Genomic DNA, 20,845 nt, shown 5'->3' with positions numbered 1-20,845 from the left:
AAAATCGAGATTTAGACCTAAAAGTGGGCCACTCTGATCATGTTTTGTAAATCATCAAAAGGATGAGTAATATGGCGTCTTCCTACATTAATAATGCGAGCACAAAGCGCGAGCAGAATTTTTTTGATATTGTGATCTGAAACTAGATAATGATTAAAATTAGAGAACAAGTTGGGTATCTGAATAAACATGCGCGAGCGTGTTTCATATTTAGACCTAGAATCTAGGCATTCTAAATACAACTTTAATCATGAAAATCATGAAACTTTGATAGTCCGATCTGACCAAAAAGAGTCAATTTCAGCTTTATAATGCTAGCACTTTGTAGAAAAATTGTAAGGTGGATATGGACCGCACTTAAAAAAGAGCTGATATTATTATTACTTTGAGTTTTGACATAGGACCGGGACATCCTTACGACATGCCATCATATGAAAATGATGACTATCTTCCTATTCATCTTGACAAGCGCGAGATGAAACAAAGGGACAATTTAATTATTAAATTGATATTCATTTAATGCCTAATGAGGGCGCGAAATCTGATGATATCATGGCATAAAACTGGACATTTCACTTTTGTGATTATGAATAGGATGCATCAGTTTATATATTTTTAACCATTAATGCGAGCGCAAGTCGCGAGCTATAATTTTTGATAAACTGTCATGAAAAGGGGATTTTAAGTACTTTGTTGTATAAACAATATTGAAACATTTATATAACTCGCCAATCAAAATGCGAGCGTGCAGCGCTCCAGCTGATGAGGCTTAACAATGACAATCAGACCAGAAAAGGGATATTTTGAAAACTTTATGGAATACACGAAAATATAGGTACCTGATAAATCAAAATTTGCGAGCGCGAAGTGCAAGCAGCAAATGTTAACATTCAAACCATAAAATTGACATTTTTACAGAGCATTTTTTAAAAACCAATTTTAAATTACACAAAATAATGAAAGTTCGATTTCCGAGGTGAAATATGTGTTGTTTATTGACTTCCAAACTTGATATTCGAACTCCATATTGAACAAGATATTTAAATCACGTAATAGGCAATGTGAGCGCGAAGCGCGAGCGAAAGTTTTATATAGTTGCACGAAAGATTCTTTTTATTTTCCAAGTCTTCCCCTCATCTTATTTTATGCCTTCGTCTTCCTTCTCTTCCTATTCTCCTCTCTTTTTCCTCCTTTTTCCTTCTTTCTTTCCTTTTTTTTCTTTTTTTGCTCCGCCAAGAGGGGGGGGGGGAACTCGGCCCCCTGGATCCGCCTATGGGGACAAGGGGCGGGAAAAAAAAGGTTATCATCGCTTAAGTAAGGTCATCTCGTCCCAGAATACATGCTTTATTTCGATTTAGAATGATGTATTTCTATGATTATCAAAGACCAAAATAGTAGGGGGACATTTGATATTGTGTCCCCCCTACTCTTTTGAGTAGGTGGGACACGTCCCCCCTGGGATTTCCGCCCATGATGTAATATCAATGGGAGCGCGAAGCACAAGTGATTGGGGGGGGGGGGGTTCAATTTGGTTTAACTTCTCACCAGAGTAGGCCCTACTAGAATATTGTGAACGGGAGCTGTAGTTTCTGTACTGTTGTTTTAGTATACCCTTCAATATTATCAATGATAACCTCTAGGAAATATGCAATCTCGACTAATTATCCTCATCAGTGGCGTATTTATTCAGCATGGGTGCAGGGGGGGGGGCGAAGGCACCAAGATATAAAAATAAATGAAATGAGGGGGTAGACGTTAAAGAAAATCTGAGATTTTATTCTTGAAAACACATTGAGGTATCTCACAAGGCCTAAATAAATAATGAGAACGCGAAGCGCGATCTGATTTTTTTTAAAAGAAATTTCCTGTATTTTATCTTGAAAGCCTAAGTCAGGGGCGGACCCAGCTTCCGCCAATAGGGGGAGGGGCCATTTTTTTCACCCATATTTTCCCCGATCGGCAGCTCAAAGTAGATTTGTCCAAGTGCCGTAATGAGCCAACAATTTCGAGGGGGCTCGATATGGCGTATCACATAAAATTAATAAGAAGTTGGCAGTGAGCGAAGCGAGCAAGCAAATATGTTGACACTTTTATTACAAAAATACAAGGTTGTGATAGATTTTTTGACATAATATTTGGAAAATAATAGTATATTTCATCCTAATCCCTTTCCTTTTCTCTCTATTTTTTCTTAGCTTTGATTCTCTCTTTTTTGTTGGGGGGCAAACGCCCATGTCCTAACAGTCATTTCCTAGATTTACTTTATAAGCAACATAAATGTGTTATAATCTCATAAGCCATATGCAAGCTAAAACTTAAATTTCATGTATATTGTCCTGAAAATTTAACATTCTGGGCAACGTTTGAGAACCTGAACAGGACGCGTATGTAACTAGATAATTACCATGAGCGCGATTCGCGAGCAGAAATGTTGAATAATATGGACTGGTCGAAAAGTTAGTCATCAAGACGATACATATTTCAACGATTAAACTGAAATTTTTTGATATTCCAACCTAAAAAGATGAGATTTCAAATCCCCCAATGGGACATTCGACATTTATTTCCATCTCTCCTTTTCTTATCTTTCTTCCCATCTTTCTCTCTTTTTAATATAATTCTCTTCCTATTTTTTTTCTTCTTTTCCTTTCTTTTCTTTTCTTTCTTTTCCCTCTTCCTCTTTTTTTCTCTTTCCCCCATTACTTATCCCTCTTTCATTTTCTTTCCTTTCCCCTTTTTTCTCTTAATTTTTTCCTTCTCTCCCCCCCCTTCCACTCTCTCTCTTTTTATTCTCTTCTTTTCCCCTCTTCCTCTATCTCTTTTTTTTCTTATCTTTCTTCCCATCTTCCTCTCTATTTAAATATTCTTCTTTTCCTCTTTTTTTTCTTCTTCTTTTTCCTCCTTTTCCTTTCTCCTAGCTTTCTTTTCTTCTCTTCCTTTTCCCTCCTCTCTTTTTTCTCTTCTTTCCCCCTGTTCTTCTCCCTTTTTCTTTGTCTTTCCTTTCCCCTCTTACTCTCTTTTCTATTATCTTCTTTTTCCATCTTCCTCTCTCTTTTTACTCTCCTTTTCCCCTCTCCCCCTCTTTTTTTGAGCGGGGGGGGGGGGGGGTGCGTGAGGCAGTTTCCCCTCGCCCCCCCATGGATCCTCACCTGATAGAACCCCATGGTCTCGTATTATTTGACCTTTGGACCTCTCGATGACATTTGATATATCTGATCATAATTTTACACGCACTGCGGACTATCGGACCCGCGGTCTATCGGACCCGCGGTCTAACGGACCCGCGGTCTATCGGACCCGCGGTCTAACGGACCCGCGGTCTATCGGACCCGCGGACTATCGGACCCGCGGTCTATAGGACCCGCGGTCTATCGGACCCGCGGTCTATCGGGATGTCCCCGACCCCCCCATGCAAAGAGGTACAAAATCAATTAGGAGCTTCCATGGTAAAAGCTTTAATTTATCCACCTCGATTGATCCATATCCTTAAGATTCTGGGAAAGGTGAGATAGATTATCATTACTCCTAGGTTGTAACACCCAGGCGCGCCGGAACACTTTCAGTTTGGGGGGGGGGGGGCAAAAATCCCAAAGGGGGCACAATATTTTTGACAGTGTGAGATACCGAAGGGATCGAGCGGGAGAGGCTGTGAGACCCCCCTCCCCCGGTAAGGACTTTGTGTAAAAATGGAGTATAAAAGTTGCGTTTCTTGAGAATTAAACAGTCTTGGGTTTTTTTTTTTTGCTCCTTCTGTTTCCTCCCTTCTGACCCAGAGTAGTGTTTATCATGATCAGTGTCGCAGTTCCAGCAAATTACGAGCCTTATTGCAAACGAAATTGTTTCAAACCAATGTAATATAGGCATTTTAAAGACTTTAAGATGACCAACATGACCGTACGCAGCCGGGGGCCGCCGATCGAGAGGGCAAAATTCACAAAATTCACCAAAAGTGTGCACGAAATCCTTCAATTTTATTCTAGAAAATGTTTAAGCTGCCCCATCACAAACCCCTCGCTCTTAAGTTTCTCCGAAAATTTAGGTCTTGCAGCCCCACCCACTCCCGGATTGTTTTTTCTATTTTTGCAAACGTCCATGAATAACAAAAGCTGGGATGAACCAGAGAACATAGCTGCCATCTCGATCTGATTAGTAACAGGTAATGGGAAGAAGTTTTGGAATCTAAAATACATAAGTGCTATATCATATGAGCTGAAATAGTATCAAACAAAACGCCTTCCAATTATGCCAATGAAAAGGAATAGAGGAAAATACGGGGCTATGAAAATATCTTAAGATTTTTTTTATAGTAGAGCAGTACTGTAACGCTTATTTTTTCTTTTATATTCTTTAGTTACATTTTTATTCATATCTCGGATAATATGAGTCCGGTCAAGAAGAAACTTTCACAGATGATTCTATTTTTTTCATGTCTAAACATTATCTCAAGTTGCTTCGAGTGGGATTCACCATTTTCACAAATGATTAATTATATTCCTCTACACACGATTATTCTGCCTGTAATTTTCTGATGGCATGTCTATATCGAGTTGAAATGACCTTGGTATATTTTTTAGGCACTGACTTGTTAGCACTGTATTAACTCAATTTATATTTAATTGAAAATGAAATAATTGAAACAAGTTTCTCGAGATGTTATGATTTCTGGGCTTGACAGCTATGACATAGATTCCATAATTATGTTGCTCGAGTAACTAGTGTTCACGCGCGTTATCATAAACCTAGTCATTGGTGGACCACTATCAATTTGCCATTCGCTTTTAGTCTGAAATGTATTCATTAAAAGGTTAAACGTTATCACACTGTTATAAGATGGAAAGGGGCTTATCAAAGGTATGTTTCACAGATCAGAGGAACTGTTCGTCGAAAGACGCGAGGCTTACTATGATAATGTATTTGCCCCGTCAGGGGCAATTTTTTTTTCATTTTTGACAATGGAAATGACAATTTTCAGGCAGAAAAGTGCCTTCGTTTGCTTTTGTCCTTAAATAATTTATCATTTTTCTACTTTCAGGGGGGCACATTGGGGGGGTGGAACTCTCGTTTTGCCCTCCAAAAAATTTTTATTTGGGGGGGGGGGGGCAAGTGCCCCCCCCCCCGCTTCCGACGCCCTTGGTAACACCCTTCCAGGCGCTAGGCCTCTCTCTCCGATCACCCCCACCCCCATGTGCAGCCCCCTTGACCCCGACCCATCCCAGCGCTAGCTACAGCTGTCATGTTTATGGACGAAAACGCGAGCCGACAATGTCAATGTCATGCAAAACACGCCTCGACATAATAAGGAAAGGGAAGAAATGTGGAAGGTTCTAATCGGATGGCTGTATTCTAAAGGTGAGTCGAACTCTAGGCAAGAATTCCATATTGAAAAAAAAAAGAAAACGGTATTCTGATAATCTACGGTACAACCTAACGTTATGATGATCGTAGTTTGAAGTACCAACACGAAAATCTGTGTATGGGAACCACACATTGTCCCCTAACCCAGGCCAGGGATCAGGGAGCTCCGGTCCGCTTTGCGGGCCGGAGCTCCCTGGGTTAATTGTCACCCAACGTATGCTACATTGAAAGGGGGTCCCATGGCCATGTCTATGCACCCAACCTTCTAAGATAAGATTGAACATGATTTTATTTGGCCAAGTCGTGGTTTTGATTTTGGGAACCACTCGTAGATTTGCATACGCGCACTTACAGTAGAGCCTGAGGTGCACGGCCAATATTGGAGACTGTCTCCAATGTGGGAAATTATCTCCAATATCAGAGACTTTTGTAAAAAAATTGGGTATCCAATTTCAGAGACAGTCTCCAGTTTTGGAGACTAATTTCCTTTGTTTACATTTGGGGCAAAAGGATTACCTTGGCGGCAAATAAAAATGTGATAAGCAGATTCCTCATGACAAGACAAATTACCCCTTTTCACCGTCTACTTTAAAAGTTCACCGCCTACTTTTGTTTTGATAAGGATTTTTGTTGTCAATCACACACAAAACAAATGGGCTTCTGACCTCAGTGAGACAAAATTTTTGGTGGAAAAAATCATGCTTTTGTTGGTGTTGTTTCTTTTGTCCTTTTGCAAAGCAAGTCTCCAATGTGGGAGATTGTCTCTCCTATTGGAGAGAGTCTCCCATATTGGCCGTGCGCCTCTATTGACTTGTGTACAAAGTGAATGGAGGTGGAAATAGGGAACCATGCATGTGACTGAATAAAGTGCTGCTGTATGAAGTGAACGGTGGTTCCCTTTATCACGATAATGCCTTTTTTATTTTATTTCAGAAATTTGTATTTGATAATGTTCCCTGGCCTAGGCTGGAATCCTAACGTTAGATTTATATTCTTTTGATGACAATTGACATGAATGATGAATTGATGATATTGATAAGTATAGTTTAAGACTTAACCCTATCTAGGCCGGGGGGGGGGCCTCGGAGGCCCCCCCCTCAACAAATCGCGCAATATTTTCGCCGCGCGAAATTTTTTGACCGCGCCACTTGCTGACTTTTTACTTTCAAGTCTTGCGCAACTTTTGAGACCAACTTTGCGTCCTCCGGGTACGTGGTTCCGAAATTACGCAACATTATGTAAGTGCATGTCAGACCGAAAATTGCTCAAAAACGTGATTTCGTGTACAAAGTCAATGCAAATTGTGTTTTCAACCAAAATTCATAAATGTATGATTATTTTTAGTTTTGCTGCTCTAAATGTATTTATTTTATGCTTTTTATGATCACAGAAGAGTCCCCAACAAATTTCATTGAAAAAACAATGAAAAACAAAAGGTCAAAAAACAAAGAAATACATAAGAAATTGCAAAAAACAATAAAATACATAAGAAAATGATTTGATATCGCAATTTTTTTCATGTACACTTGCTAAGAACACCACAAAGAGTTTCTATACCAAAAATTAGTACATTTGGAGCTTTATTTAGGGAGTTAGAGGAAAAAGTATGATTTCGCATACTAATTACGCATAAATTAGCATAATCACTTAATAGCGACTCGCACGAAAAAAATTACTATACAATCTTGGAGATTATGTCCCAGGCAACCAGCATGCCAATTTTCGGCGCGATCGCGCAGTCGACGGCCGAGATCTTAGGGGGGGGCCTGGGAGGCCCCCCCCCGGCCATATGAACTCCCAAAATACCCCGGCCTAGATAGGGTTAAGGGCAGAAAATCTAATGTTGAGATTACGGTATAGTATAGTCAGATAATTAACATTTTACAAATTAGACCCTGGCCTTTGATTTTGTTCGAAAAACTCGGCCAGTCATGTTTTTAGATTGCCATGATCATGATGATTGAAAAACAATGGTGCCTCATCATGTCTGTGCACCCATGCACTTTACACACAATTCTGGGATTTTCGTTTCGAGGCCGGCGTCATATATGAATTGCCTGAAGTGAAATTCATTGTTTTTTCAATTTCACCATTCAGTCTTGTCTTGTCTTTCCGTTAATGCCCACAATCATTATGTTGGTTATTATGGCATACGAATGTAAAAATTGACTTGACCTGAATTTTGCCAGGACCTGCAGCAGTGCAGGTGCAATACACTAGATGAACACCCTACTCTTTGATGAATAGTGTATTGGTTTTAACATGCATAGGTTGTGACTCTCCTATACACGGGACCAACATTTGCATCCTTTCCAACTGTATTCACACCTGCACTGGATACAGTGTAACCCATGGAACTCTTTCCCGCCCGCTACGCGGGAGCCCAGGAGCTTACCGTGTAATTGACCATACTTACGGGACTAGCGTGAAGTATGGTCAAAATAATTCTCCGAATAAATAGTTAAAATAGAAATTAAGCACTTACCACGATTATATGGATGAAAGTCTAACGAGTGGCAGTTTCCTGACATCTGGGCACAAACTGGAACCCCCCAAAAATGAAAAGTTCTCTCCTTCTACCCCGTCTCGATCGGCCATTTTTGTGATGAATCGTAACAAAAAGGCCAATCGAGACTGGGGTAGAAGGAGAGAAATTTTAGTTTTTTTGAGGTTCCAGTTTGTGCCCAGATGTCAGGAAACTGCCACTCATTAGACCTTCATCCATATCGTGGTAAGTGCTTAATTTCTATTTTAACTATTTATTTGGAGAATTATTTTGACCATACTTCACGCTAGTCCCTTGAGTATGGTCAGTTACACGGTAAGGTCCTGGGATCCCGCCCGCTATGCGGGCAAGAGTTCCCTGGGTTAGATACAGTGGTGAGGCACGCGAACACACGACACAGAGCGTCAGATTTTTTTGTTAGACGCATTTCGGCATGAGCATGTCTCGAACCCCTCACATTGAGATCTACGACCTTATCTGAAACATGCGCTCTAACCCACTGAGCTATGCTGCCTCCCCTTCCATTGTGTTGTGAGTCTATTTATTGCAGTGTAAAACTTGTGTTCAGTGTGCATCTTTGTCTAGAATGGCGCAGATACACATGTGCGCAGACAAGGGGACTGCGTGGACTTGGAGGACCTTTTTTTTAATTCATCTATTTTTATACAAATAATTCATGCAGCCGAGTGCTTTAGTGGAAATGCAGAGCATGCAAGGTTTCTTTAGATAGGTGTTAAGCTGTGCACAAGCCACTGGCGGCGAGTGCCCAGTGTGCACCATCTGAAGAAACCAATTTTTCTCTGCATTGACTTTTCTTTACGCACGACAGAGCAAGTGCATTATTTGTTTATAAAATAGCAGCACAGAAACAAATTCTTAAAAAGTTACAGTACTGTTTTGTTGGACTTCTCCCAGGACTTTTACCGCACTGGTCTGCCTTAGCGTGCAATGTCAATTTTCGTTGCGCACCTTTTGCACTGCCGTGCATGCACAAAAAAGTTGGATGTCATGTGATGCGTATTGGCCAATCGCTATGCTAGAAATAATACACCTATTTTATAACACTCAATGAAAATAAAGACTTGTAGGCCTATACAGGTAAATAAGAAATTACATAATGGCAAGAAAGAACAATACAAAGTAACAAAAATCATAATACTGTAAAATAATGTACAAAACAGGCTTTAAAGACCTGTTGGATCTTAGAAGTTCCAGCCCAGTAAAGAAAGAGAAGGCTGGTCTGCAAATTAGAACATACAGAGACAAAAAAAACCAACTTACATTTGAAAAAAATAAGTGGAAATGAAGTGTTTGGGAACCTTTCTAGAAAAAATGATTGAAAGAAGGTTGAGGACTAACATGTGTGGAGAGTTACAGAAAATTGACAGGTGAAATTAGTGAGAATACATGAAGAGGAAGGCAAATATAGACATTATAGTCATGTTGCAGTTACTTAGTTATTGAATATTGAGTGGGAACAAGGTGAACAGAATTTCTTTGTACTAAAGTTGAAAACTATTACCATAAGGGATAAACTGGTTTTAAGTGTAGAGGGAAGGGATTTCCATAACTTGGGACCTGAATACATAGTGTTTTTTTTAACGGAAGGCATACATGTACATGTATGTTAAAATCGAATTGACTACGGGTTTGGTGAGAATGGGTAGGAGGGCCTAGGCTAATATTGAGACAAAAATGTATGAACGCACCAGTAAATCACGTCCATGTTACCACTTTCTAACCATGAATTGCGATTTTTTACCAGGTGAAAGGGCGATGAGACAAGTTCTAATATTCAAACTGAACCTGTGCCGAACTATCATAGGTTTTATTGTTTTTTTAAAATTGTTTCAAAGTAGCTTTGTACCCCCCTCATCTTCCCATTGTTATACGTCTCAGAGCTGATCAACTTGACCAATCAATTTCCATTTCTTCTTTACCTTTTTGCAGAAATCTCTTGAACAATAGATTTTGTAAGATGCATCAGTTTAGAGACTAATATGTTAGGAATGAACTTGGCTTGCAGTGAACTACAGTTCTTCCACCGAGGCCTTCCTGCTGTTCTACATGTGTGCATTGTCCACCCAGTAGTGGATGTTAGACCTCGGTAAGTACTTCTTCAATAGACCTGGGTCCAAAACACAAAGGTTAGTGATTAATAATAACAATTCTGATTGGTTCCTAGTCATTCAGCTGAGCAAAATGTGCATGCAAGGATGTTCTTGATAGGCCGTTTCATTTAGCGATTAATCGCTGATCTTTTTCTTCTGGGGCCTTGGTGGGTGTTTCATAAAGCTGTTCTTAAAGTTATGCATGACATAAGACTGGAACATGTTCTTAGGTAGGAAGTCAACTACATCTATCACATAGCTCAAGAAATGGTCACCAGTTTAGCTTAAAGTCATTTGTAATGAATAGCTTCATGAAACACGCATCTGGTTATGGTGATTTTTTATCATACTTTTTAACCTTTGCTGTACCAGGGCGGTTTTCGATATCAATTTTATCTCTTTGGAAAAAATGGATCAGATCTCACTATCTCCCATATCTAGAGATGTAGGTAATATAATTTTGTCAGTATGGACATATCCGGGGCATTTCTAATTATTGGTGTGCTGTGCTAATGCCCTTGTTTTGCTTTATAGAAAAGATGAATTTGTAAACTTGATATAAGGTAGGTTCTGTTAATTCCTCTGCTGCATCAATTTCTACCAAATTCTAAGTGAATTGGTTCCAAATATTGGAATGGATAGTATCATTGACACAAATACTCAAATATTATTCCCTTGGGATATTTAAAAACTTTTCTGTCCTAATATCAGGATTCAAAATGATGCCAAAAGCTTAGACATTAGGAATATATTTTGTTTTCCAAAGAAATTCCTATAATGTTGCATTATATTGATAAAGCATTTTGTCTACGGACAATGTTTTTTGCAGGGCACCGTTTTTTCCCTGTAGATCTCATTTTTTTGCATTTTGTATCTACTGTCGGACTAATCTGTGCTATTATGATTTTATTAACCAGGCTAAAGATATTTATTGAGGATAATGATACTTGGAATGGATATGGTGATCACAACCTTTTCTGTGCTACTGCTACATTTCATTCAGGTGATACAGTGCTAGTGGAGGTTGCCTAGCACGTTGACTCATCCGCAGGGTGTATACCACCACTTGCAATGTTATCTGTATCACCTGATGAAGTGTAGCCGGAGCACACAAAACATGATCACCATGTCCGTGTTGACCACCCAATGCAACATTAGATGAAATAAGATTACAAAAATAACCAGTTGTAGGTGAAGCTGTCAAGATATTAAAGGGGAATCCAACCCAAATAAAAACTTGTTTTTATAAGGAAAAGAAAAATCAGACAAGTTGATAGCTGAAAATTTGAACAATATTGGACAAACAACAAGAAAGTTAAGAATTTTTAAAAGTTGTAAATATTGGTAATCACTATACCCATGGAGACTTCAAATTGGCCACATATGGGATGTCATAGTGATGTAAGGCAAGGACTACTCTTCCATGTACTCCAATGCATATTATGGCTAAATTATCATTTTTCCCAAAAGTTTTATTTCAAATTATATTTTTCTGTCATGAGGACATAAAACAATATACTACCTGGGTTATATTGAGATTACAGCCCCAGGGTAATGGGTACTTGGGAGAAAACCACAAATCCCTGATAATAAAGTACATGGCCTATGGGAAAGTTGTCCTTGCTTCTTGTCATAATTTACTTACCCAGTTGCCAATTTGAAATCTACATAGTATTAGTGATCTCAATTTTAAAACAGCAATAACTTTCTTATTGCTTGTCCGATTTCTTTCAAACTTTCACCATTCTGTTTGATTTATTTTTCTCCTTCCCAACACACCATTTTATGGCCAAGGCTGGATTCCCCTTTAACACACATTGTGTATTCTGTATGTCTTTTCTGCAGATGGGAATCTGATTGCAGCTGAACTAAAGGTTCATCTTGTCCTGTTATGACTGCTTTTGATGATCATTACTATCAGCAAACTTATGGTAACCTCTCCGCAACATTCCAGCCAAAGAGAATTGCAAAGTACCCCCACAGTTTCCCTCGGTCCCTCCAACGGATCGCAGAAATCTCAAGACAAGAATTTCCACCTTTGCGGACTGCGAATCTATAAATGGGTATTGTGTTGATCACGATCCACTCTGTACAAGTATTACAGTCTAGTGAGTGAGCCAGGCATCCTTGCGACACTGCTGCTGCAGAATTTTGAATAATATCAACCAACGACAGCTTGCATATTTAAGACTACAATTCTGTATGAAATTTTCATTTTGATTTGAAGAATGTAGCAATTCACAAGGAAAAGTGAAACGTTCAGTACTATGGTATTGTCAATTTGCATTTATACCGCTTGTTTACTTGTAATATCGTACTATTGAGAATAATCTGCTTATTTAGTTATAGTACTATCAATTGCCATTGAATATTGATTTTATTGTGTCTTTTATAAATTTTGACATTGTTTTGTTTGACAACAGCTGTTTACCATTTTGAAGGAAGTACATACATTTTGCATTACGGGTCAATCATGATTATAACGCGTAGTAGCAATACCCAATTAACAGTCACAGGAACTTCTAGGGTAAAGCGGAAGTCCATCCACAAGTCCGTTTGCCCTTGCTGTCGCGAACCTGACGTGAAGGTCACTCCAAAAAAGCCAAAGGTTGTTAGAAAAGTTAAGAAGAAATCTTCTCATTGCAATGTTTGTGGGGTGGATTTTTCTATTCACACTAACCTGAAGAGACATAAGAGAGTCCATACAGGCGAGAAGCCATTCCCTTGTCAGCAATGCCAGAAGAAATTTGCCAACGAGGCCAACAGGACAAGACACGAAAACGGCCATGCGGGACTGAAGCCGTTTGAATGCGACGAGTGCGGGAAAACATTTTCCCGCAAGGAAGGGCTGGCAAACCACGAGAGGATTCATTCCAATTCCCGACCTTATACGTGCAAGTATTGCCCGAGGACTTTCCGGCATAGGTCCCACGTGTGTGCCCACGAGCGCTTTCACACGGGTTACCGTCCTTTTAAGTGCGAGCAGTGCGGCAAGTCCTTCACGCAGAATGCAGATCTGAAGGCGCACATGCGCGTCCATACCGGGGAACGACCTTTCACGTGCTCCGTCTGTAACAAGTCGTTCACGAGACGACCGATTCTGATTCGGCACCAGCTAATCCACACAGGCCTCCGTCCATACCACTGCAAGGAATGCGGGAAGACGTTCCTCCAAGATACGCACCTGAAACGCCACGCCATCATCCACACGAAAGAGAAACCTTTCCAGTGCGAGCAGTGCGGGATGCGCTTCAACGTCAAGTCCAACCTCCGTGCCCACGAACGCCTCCACCTTGGGTTAAAGTTCACCTGCGACATATGCGGGAAGGAGCTCCAGCATCGCGCATCTCTCATCCAGCACCGACGTCTGCACACTGGGGAGCGCCCCTTCGCCTGTAACTACTGCATGAAGACGTTCAACTCCAGCACTCGCCTCAAGCAACACGTCCGGCTGCATACTGGCAGCAAACCGTATGCCTGTGACGTCTGCGGGAAAGCTTTCCGTACTAGCAGCGATCGGGTGGTTCACAAGCGTATACACAGTGGCGAGAGACCATTCTTGTGCAGTGGATGTGGAAAAGGCTTCATCAAAACCAGCGCGCTCACAAAACATAGGAAATTCCAATGTGATGGAGTTTGATGGTAATGTTTATATAGTATGTTCTAAAGGAGAATAAAACCCTGGGAACAAGTTGAAAAGTGTGAGGAAAAATAAAAAAATAATAAAGTTTTGAACATTTAAGTGTTGACATCCCTAATAAAGTGGACATCCTCCCATATTTGTTATTCTTACAAGTATTATGAAATGGGTCCCGTGGAGTGCAATCCATTTTCAACAATGACAATCTCTGTTCAGAAAATAGTTGATTTTTTAGTCAACCTTAAAAATAAAAGTAATACCAACTGAGATCTATATACATGTATATGTAAAAATGGTGACTGAGACAAAGTCACCCCAGCCACCCCCTCCCACCAGAAAATTAGCACAAGTTGTGTTCAAGTTGTGCCTCGTTTTAGATATTTAATTTTGGAGTCAGGTGATAAAATGTTACATTCAATATAGTTGTTCCTGTGGGCTCACCGAAAATGGTAGTGTTGTTGCCTACACTCAACTCTCATCATGAAGGAGTGCGTTATCTAGTGGGCTTCACTTTTGAGCACAACTGTACTATATACATCTACAGGGAAGAAGTTTTACCCATTGAAAGCAACTAAGAAATGTTGAGAGGGATAATGCTTTCTTTTTAACTGCTTGATAACATCGCATACATTCGTAATTCCAAAGCTTGGTTGGATATTCCGAAGGTTCGGATATTCCGAAGGTTCGTATTTCCGAAGGTTTGTTAGTCCAGAAACGAAATGAGGTTTGTAATTCCGAAGGTTCGTTAGTCCGAAAATGAAAATGATTAACGAACCTTATTTCGTTTTCGGATTAACGAATCTTTGGAACATCGAACCTTATTTCATTTTCAGATTATCGAACCTTCAGAATAACGCCACGAATGTTCGGAGTAACGAACCCTTTTACGTTTTCGGATTAACGAACATCGAGTATAGGCAATTTACGTGTTTCAGAATAAAGAACCTTTGGAATTATGAATCTTCGGAATTATGAAGTGTAACCGGTAAGATAGGTCAGTAATTTATTTTTGCGATATGAATTCATTGTGTACCAAATCAGTGTGTTATCATTTACAGAAACATACATACCAAGACGGTTTATTTTCATTCGGTCCAATTGCCAACTCGACTACTATCATTTGGTCTACCATCAGTTCATTTACCATCCACATGGTCTAAGTCCCATTTCGTCCACTCATCATTTCATCTAATAACCAGTTGGTCCAATAACCAGTTAGTCCTATACTATGTGGTCTAATTGGACTAAGTTCCGGTAAAAATGATTGAAAATAAATTAGATACGAGACCAACTGGTTATGAGACGAAATGGTCATAGACGAATTGGTGATTTAATAGACCAAGTGATGATTGGACCAAATGGTTATTAGACCAAATAGTTGTTAGACGAAATGTAGATGGACAGAATGGTATTAGAGTAAATGAAGGTAGACCATGTGGTGAGTGGACAAATTGGCAATTTACCACACTAGTGAGCATGTAGCATTGTGGGTTGGAAACCAGGCCAGACTTAAAGGTAAATGCTAGTTTTGGTAACAATATCAAAATGAGTTCGTACAGAATCCAATGAAATAACCACTAAAGCGTCTGTTTGTATAAATAAAACGCATGTGCCAAAGGATTCTGGAAGAAATTGTGTAATTGCTGAGAAATCAGCAAATAAGCACGGGATTCGGGTAGGGCGTCGGGCCCGACGCCCTAAGCAATAATTATACATTGTCCCACGTGCGCTTATCTGTGTTGGGGATTTTCGGTGTGAACATTTTTCAGCGTAGATTTCAAGATTTCACAAAGTCCAGTTAATGTAACTGTACCAGATCTAGATCCTCGATGATATACTGGCAATTAAGCCTTGTTTTACAGACTTTCTCATGAAATCAGTGTTAACTGCAACTACTGGAATTTCTCTTTAAGCAGTTGAGAACTGGAGGTGCTGCTGTTCGAGCCTTCTGGTTCGTATATGCTTTGTAACTCAGAAATGCCATATTTTTTGGATGAAATGAATCTTGTTTGCAAACCCTGTAGTATTATTAAAAAATAAATCATGAAAAAAGGGAAAAGCCTGTTTTTTGGTGCAGATTACATAGCTCATCATGGAATAAGTGATTAAAGGTATTGTTTAAATTTGTGAGCAGCTGATTTAAAAAATTCTCAAACCAAGATGAAACATGTGTACAAGTGCATGTATTAGAACTCATAAACCCTGAAAACAACCATTATTGAGAATGAAAAGCTAAAACTACAAGGCAAACCCCGATTCTGTAAATAGGCGTCTTATAGACACCTAAATAGTACACATAAGTGTATGGGATGAAATTAAGATGGTGTTTCCGGTCACTTTATATTTCAATTTTTGAAGCACTGAATAATTATTTTCGAACGCAATTTTTTCTGGGCTTCATTTTTGTAACATATCACAGAGACAGGAGTCACAGGTGACAAGTTTGACCTTCTAGCTCAGATGTTTTAAAAGTCAAACCAATGTTAACCAATCACTGTAATGACTGTAGGTAGGTAATTATGATCATGTTTTGTTATTGTTATTATTGTTAATTATTACCATGGTTGCCATTCATTATTATCAATGTCATAGAGAAAATAATTGACTATTTAGTACTATTACATATACATGTATGTGTGTCAGTACTTCAGATTGTGTGATGTTACTAGTACTGCTCAACTATTCTGTTTCATGTACTTTAAATTATATAGTACTATTGATTAGGGGCATTGATATTTTAATTCAGTTGTTAAATATGAAAATTGCAGTTTTAAGGTTTCAATAGAACAGTTCGAAGTTACCTAATGAGCATTTTGGGTCAATTTCCCTTTCATTTCTTTCATTATGATAGGCAGATTTCAAAGCAAGATATTACGTAAGCTTGCCTTACATAGCTGGATGAAGAAATTGAATAGACCAGGTGACTGCAATACACGAAGCACACCAATGAACACTACATGAAGGTATTTGTTGCATTCCTACTTTGAATGCATTAGAATGTTGTTATAACGATGTACTTGGCCAACTGTGAAATACCAGTCGCTAGTGTAGACGCATTTTTGCTTTTTGTGGATGTGATGAAAAACAGAATTAAAAAGAATATACACTGTAAAAAACTGTGATGTTAAAACTGACACCAACTGTTGTTAATGGAGGACCACACCCTGAGGTGTTAAAATAACACCCTAGAGATTGAACATAACACCAAGGAGTGTAAAAACAACCATAGGTGTTGTAATAACACCTACATGTATAACTAACCTAAAACTAACACCACCAATTTAACACCGGTGTAAAATAACTGGTGTGGTCCTCTATGTACACCGGTTAACACCACAGTTTTTGCTGTGTATGAATAATCAAGACATCACGGTTGGTGCTTATCTCATTGAATATTAATGTCACTTTGGTACCAATGACCTTCTGATCATGCGCAGAATGGAAACACCGCACTGGCTTATTGTGATGTCATTAATTTAAGTACTTTAAAGAATGGAGTCATGAAAGGTGAATTGACAACTTACCGTTTCTAAAGAAGTTCAAAATGCAACGGGTGAACTTCAGCCTTTGACGGTGATCTGCGATGCTGCTGGTGTTGTGTGAGAAAAAACGGATTGTTTTTCTAAGGGAAATATTTTCCATTCAATTTTAAAACAAAGCAATGTTAATATTAAGCACAGGACAAAATTACCAAAGCCTTATTTTGAATATGTCCTGAATATCTTTGCTAAGTATTGTTTGATAAAACTTTTAGACTGTTCAATTTGTGATGAGAAAATAAGTCCTATTGTAAGTTGTTTTTATTGTAATTACTTCAAAGTTTGCTTGAATTCAATTGCATAGTCTTCTTCCTGTAAAGTTTAAGGCATGGTCACACCTGCCGAGCGTTGTTTGAGCGGTCGTGGAGCTGTAGGGAAAGAGGGTCGAATTTCGCTCACAAAATTTGGGGAAAAATCGAAAAAAAAACAATCGAAATAAAAAATGGTAAACGGTAGGTAGCGAGCGGTGATGATTTTTTTCTCTCCCCTCCAACAACGCTCGGCAGGTGTGACCATGCCTTTAAAGGCCTGGTCACACCGCCCGAGCGTTGTTGAAGCGGTCGTGGAGCGGAGAGAATAAAAATCATCATCGCTTGCTACCGTTCACCATTGTTTTTTTTTTATTTTTCTCCTAATTTTGTGAGCGAAATTCGACCCTCTCTCCCTACCGCTCCACGACCGCTCCAACAACACTCAGGCGGTGTGACCAGGCCTTAAACATATGCAACCTTATAGGCTTTACCATATATCCCCACTTGTTCTTTTGTATTTTATTGTATGAAATTAGGTTTTTATTCATTTTTTTTCCTCCAAGAACTAGAAAAAATTGATTGGCAACTGATTTAGTGCATTAGATACTTATTGCTGCAACTTATTTTATTATAAGGGAGACATATTATTCATACAAGTATGAAATGATAGCAAAATGTAATAACAGAAGAAAACGGAAAGTGGAGATGTGACATTATCACCCCACCTCATGAATATCCATGACGGCTGTTTTCACAAAATATTGCTAAACTTTAAACTTCAATAACTTTATTATTTGTTATCCGATTTTGATGAAATTTTTGGCATATTGCTCAGTGAATCATATGCTATGTATTAAGATATAAATATTTTCAGCCCGGACCCTCCCTTTAAGTCAAACATAAAGTCTAACCTACAAGCCGAGCCTACAAAACTAAATAAACATTGATGCTGTACATTATTTTGAACCGAAAACTCCATAACAATTCTAACTCTAACCAGACACCATCTGAGATGTCCTGAGCTAATGTTGTGCCATCATATTTAGATTATTTTAGATATTGGATGTTTTTTATCATTTGTTGATGTTTGGTAGAATTGTTTCTTGGTGCTGTTTTGTTATTATGTACAGTATATTACTGTCAGAATCATTTGAAATAAATATGTTAATTGGAAGGAATTTTGATAGTTTGATGCAATTTTTTTTTTATTGCCGAGTGATTTCAAGTTCAGTGTTGACGTCATGTTTGGTGTAAAATGGGAATGAAATATTTGAAACAAGATGGTTTGTGTGGAAAGAGAAAAATCAAAGAATAATATCAAAGACAGTTTGAGAAAATCGGACAGATAATGAGAGAAAGTTATGAGCATTTGAATATTACGATCACTAATGCTATGGAGATCCTGCCATTGGCAATGCGACAAGGATGTGTGATGTCACGTGTGAACAACGTTCCCTGTGGGGGACTATAAAATACCCTCAAAATGTCTCTTTTTGCTTTTTCTTATGATGATACAAACTCGTTATCCATTATGTATTCTTAAAAATATGTATTACATGCCCTCATGTAAACAGAACACATGATTTATGGATAGATGTGATAAAAGAGGCAATTCTAGTGCAATATATACTAAAGTAATGGGGAGACTTGTTCACGATTGACATCACACATCTTTGTCGCATTGCCAATTTGATGATCTCCATAGCATTAGTGATCACAATATTCAAATGCTGGCAACTTTCTCATTATGTGTCTGATTTTTCTCAAACTTTCGTTGATCTGTTTCTTTGATTTTTCTATTTTCACACAAGCTATCTTGTTTCAAAGGTTTCATTCTCCTTTAAAGGTCAATTCCACCTCAGAAAAACGTTGATTTGAATCAATAGAGAAAAATCAAACAAGCACAATGCTGAAGATTTCATCAAAATCGGATGTAAAATAAGAAAGTTATGACATTTCAAAGTTTCGCTTATTTTTAACAAAATAGTTATATATGAACGAGCCAAAATGAAAGAGTTGATGATGTCGCTTACTATTTCTTTTGTTTTTTTATTATTTGAATTATACAATTTTTCAATTTTTACGAATTTGACGATTAGGACCTTGCCTGAAGCACAAAATGTTAAAATAATGGAATTCCACGTGTTCAGGGAGGAATGAAACTTCATTTCACATGACAATGACGAGAAAATAAAAATATTTCATATAATAAAAAAAGAAAAATTGAGTGAATGACATCATCGACTCTCATTTGGATGTAGCTGGCTCGTTCATATAACTGTTTTTGTGAAATGAAGCGAAACTTTGAAATGTCATAACATTCTTATTTTAAATCCGATTTAGATGAAATTTTCAGTGTTATGCTTGTTGAATTTTACTCTTTTTATTCAAATCAAGTTTTTGTTGGGGTGGACTTGTCCTTTAACAAAATCCACCATCTGACCAAATGGTATTCCGTTAGATTTTCCTTGTAAAGACCAAATTAAATTGTTTTTTTTTCCTTATTTACATCAGATACGGAAAGGTTTCCGAAAAACCTTTCTTTATATTGGCACATTGATCTCGAAGAAGGTTTATACAACCTCTCTCCATCGATCGCCACGGGCATAGTATGACACACTGTACAAGTTGTCTACGGCTCATCACAGTCTTATAATGAATCGGCAGATTAGCGAGTGTCCGTCATAAAGTTACTCGCTGACAAAATTATAATTTCAACGAGTTTTGTAAAACTAGTCAATTGAGATGAAATGTATAGCTATATGTATAATTTACTATTAATAATGTTAGTTACTAAATATAAACCATCCTATTTAAAGTATTTTAAAGTATTCATTTCAAGCAACTCATCAAAATGAAAATATTAACAGAAAAAAGACGTTGTCAAAATACACTAATTCACTCTGTAATCTTGCCATTCTTACATTTGCGCTTTTTTTCAATGGAAATCGATTACAAATTAAAGTAAAAAAAAAAAAAAGAAGATATCTAAGGTGCCTGGCTGTACCAGGCTAGTCCGGGGTTCGATCCCCGGCCGGCGCATCTAGCCCCATGAGCAAATCGTTTCATTGGCAATGCTCTTATCTTGCTATCAAATAAGTCAAAATGCTATACGCATTCTTCGTAACTAGGTAGGTACGTTTACAATAGTTGATTATAATCATAAAAAGGCATTCAAAGGCGTATCAATTTTAGCTCTCCGACCATGAGCATGATAAGCAAAATATTGATTGACAATATCTAAGTGAGAAATTAATTTACAATCTTTTAAAAAATAACATGTGATGACGCCTGCAGTGAAAAATGTATAAATTTCAGGTCATACTCATTGAGCATTTTCTTTTAACATAATGTTATATTTCTATTCGCAAAAAACTAATAAAGGGATGGTCCGGGCTGAAGGTATGTATACAGGGCCGTCACCAGCTTTTTTCTAGGGGGGG

General features: G+C 38.3%; 1 protein-coding gene across 1 annotated transcript; it reads left to right on the top strand.

Annotated features, from left to right (window-relative positions):
* Window positions 1–5,239: 5,239 nt before the first annotated feature.
* On the top strand, window positions 5,240–14,309 carry LOC121416940 (zinc finger protein 501-like). The gene is made up of 3 exons (XM_041610470.1): window positions 5,240–5,349; window positions 9,812–9,968; window positions 11,818–14,309. Exon 3 carries the CDS (start codon window positions 12,446–12,448, stop codon window positions 13,610–13,612), a length of 1,167 nt encoding a protein of 388 aa, XP_041466404.1. The 5' UTR covers window positions 5,240–5,349; window positions 9,812–9,968; window positions 11,818–12,445; the 3' UTR covers window positions 13,613–14,309.
* The last annotated feature ends 6,536 nt before the right edge of the window (window positions 14,310–20,845 follow it).

Source organism: Lytechinus variegatus, chromosome 6 (assembly GCF_018143015.1).
Source record: "Lytechinus variegatus isolate NC3 chromosome 6, Lvar_3.0, whole genome shotgun sequence".
NCBI lineage: Eukaryota > Metazoa > Echinodermata > Echinoidea > Temnopleuroida > Toxopneustidae > Lytechinus > Lytechinus variegatus.
Note: the sequence above shows the minus strand (reverse complement) of the source record. Positions and strands in the feature narration are given on the sequence as shown.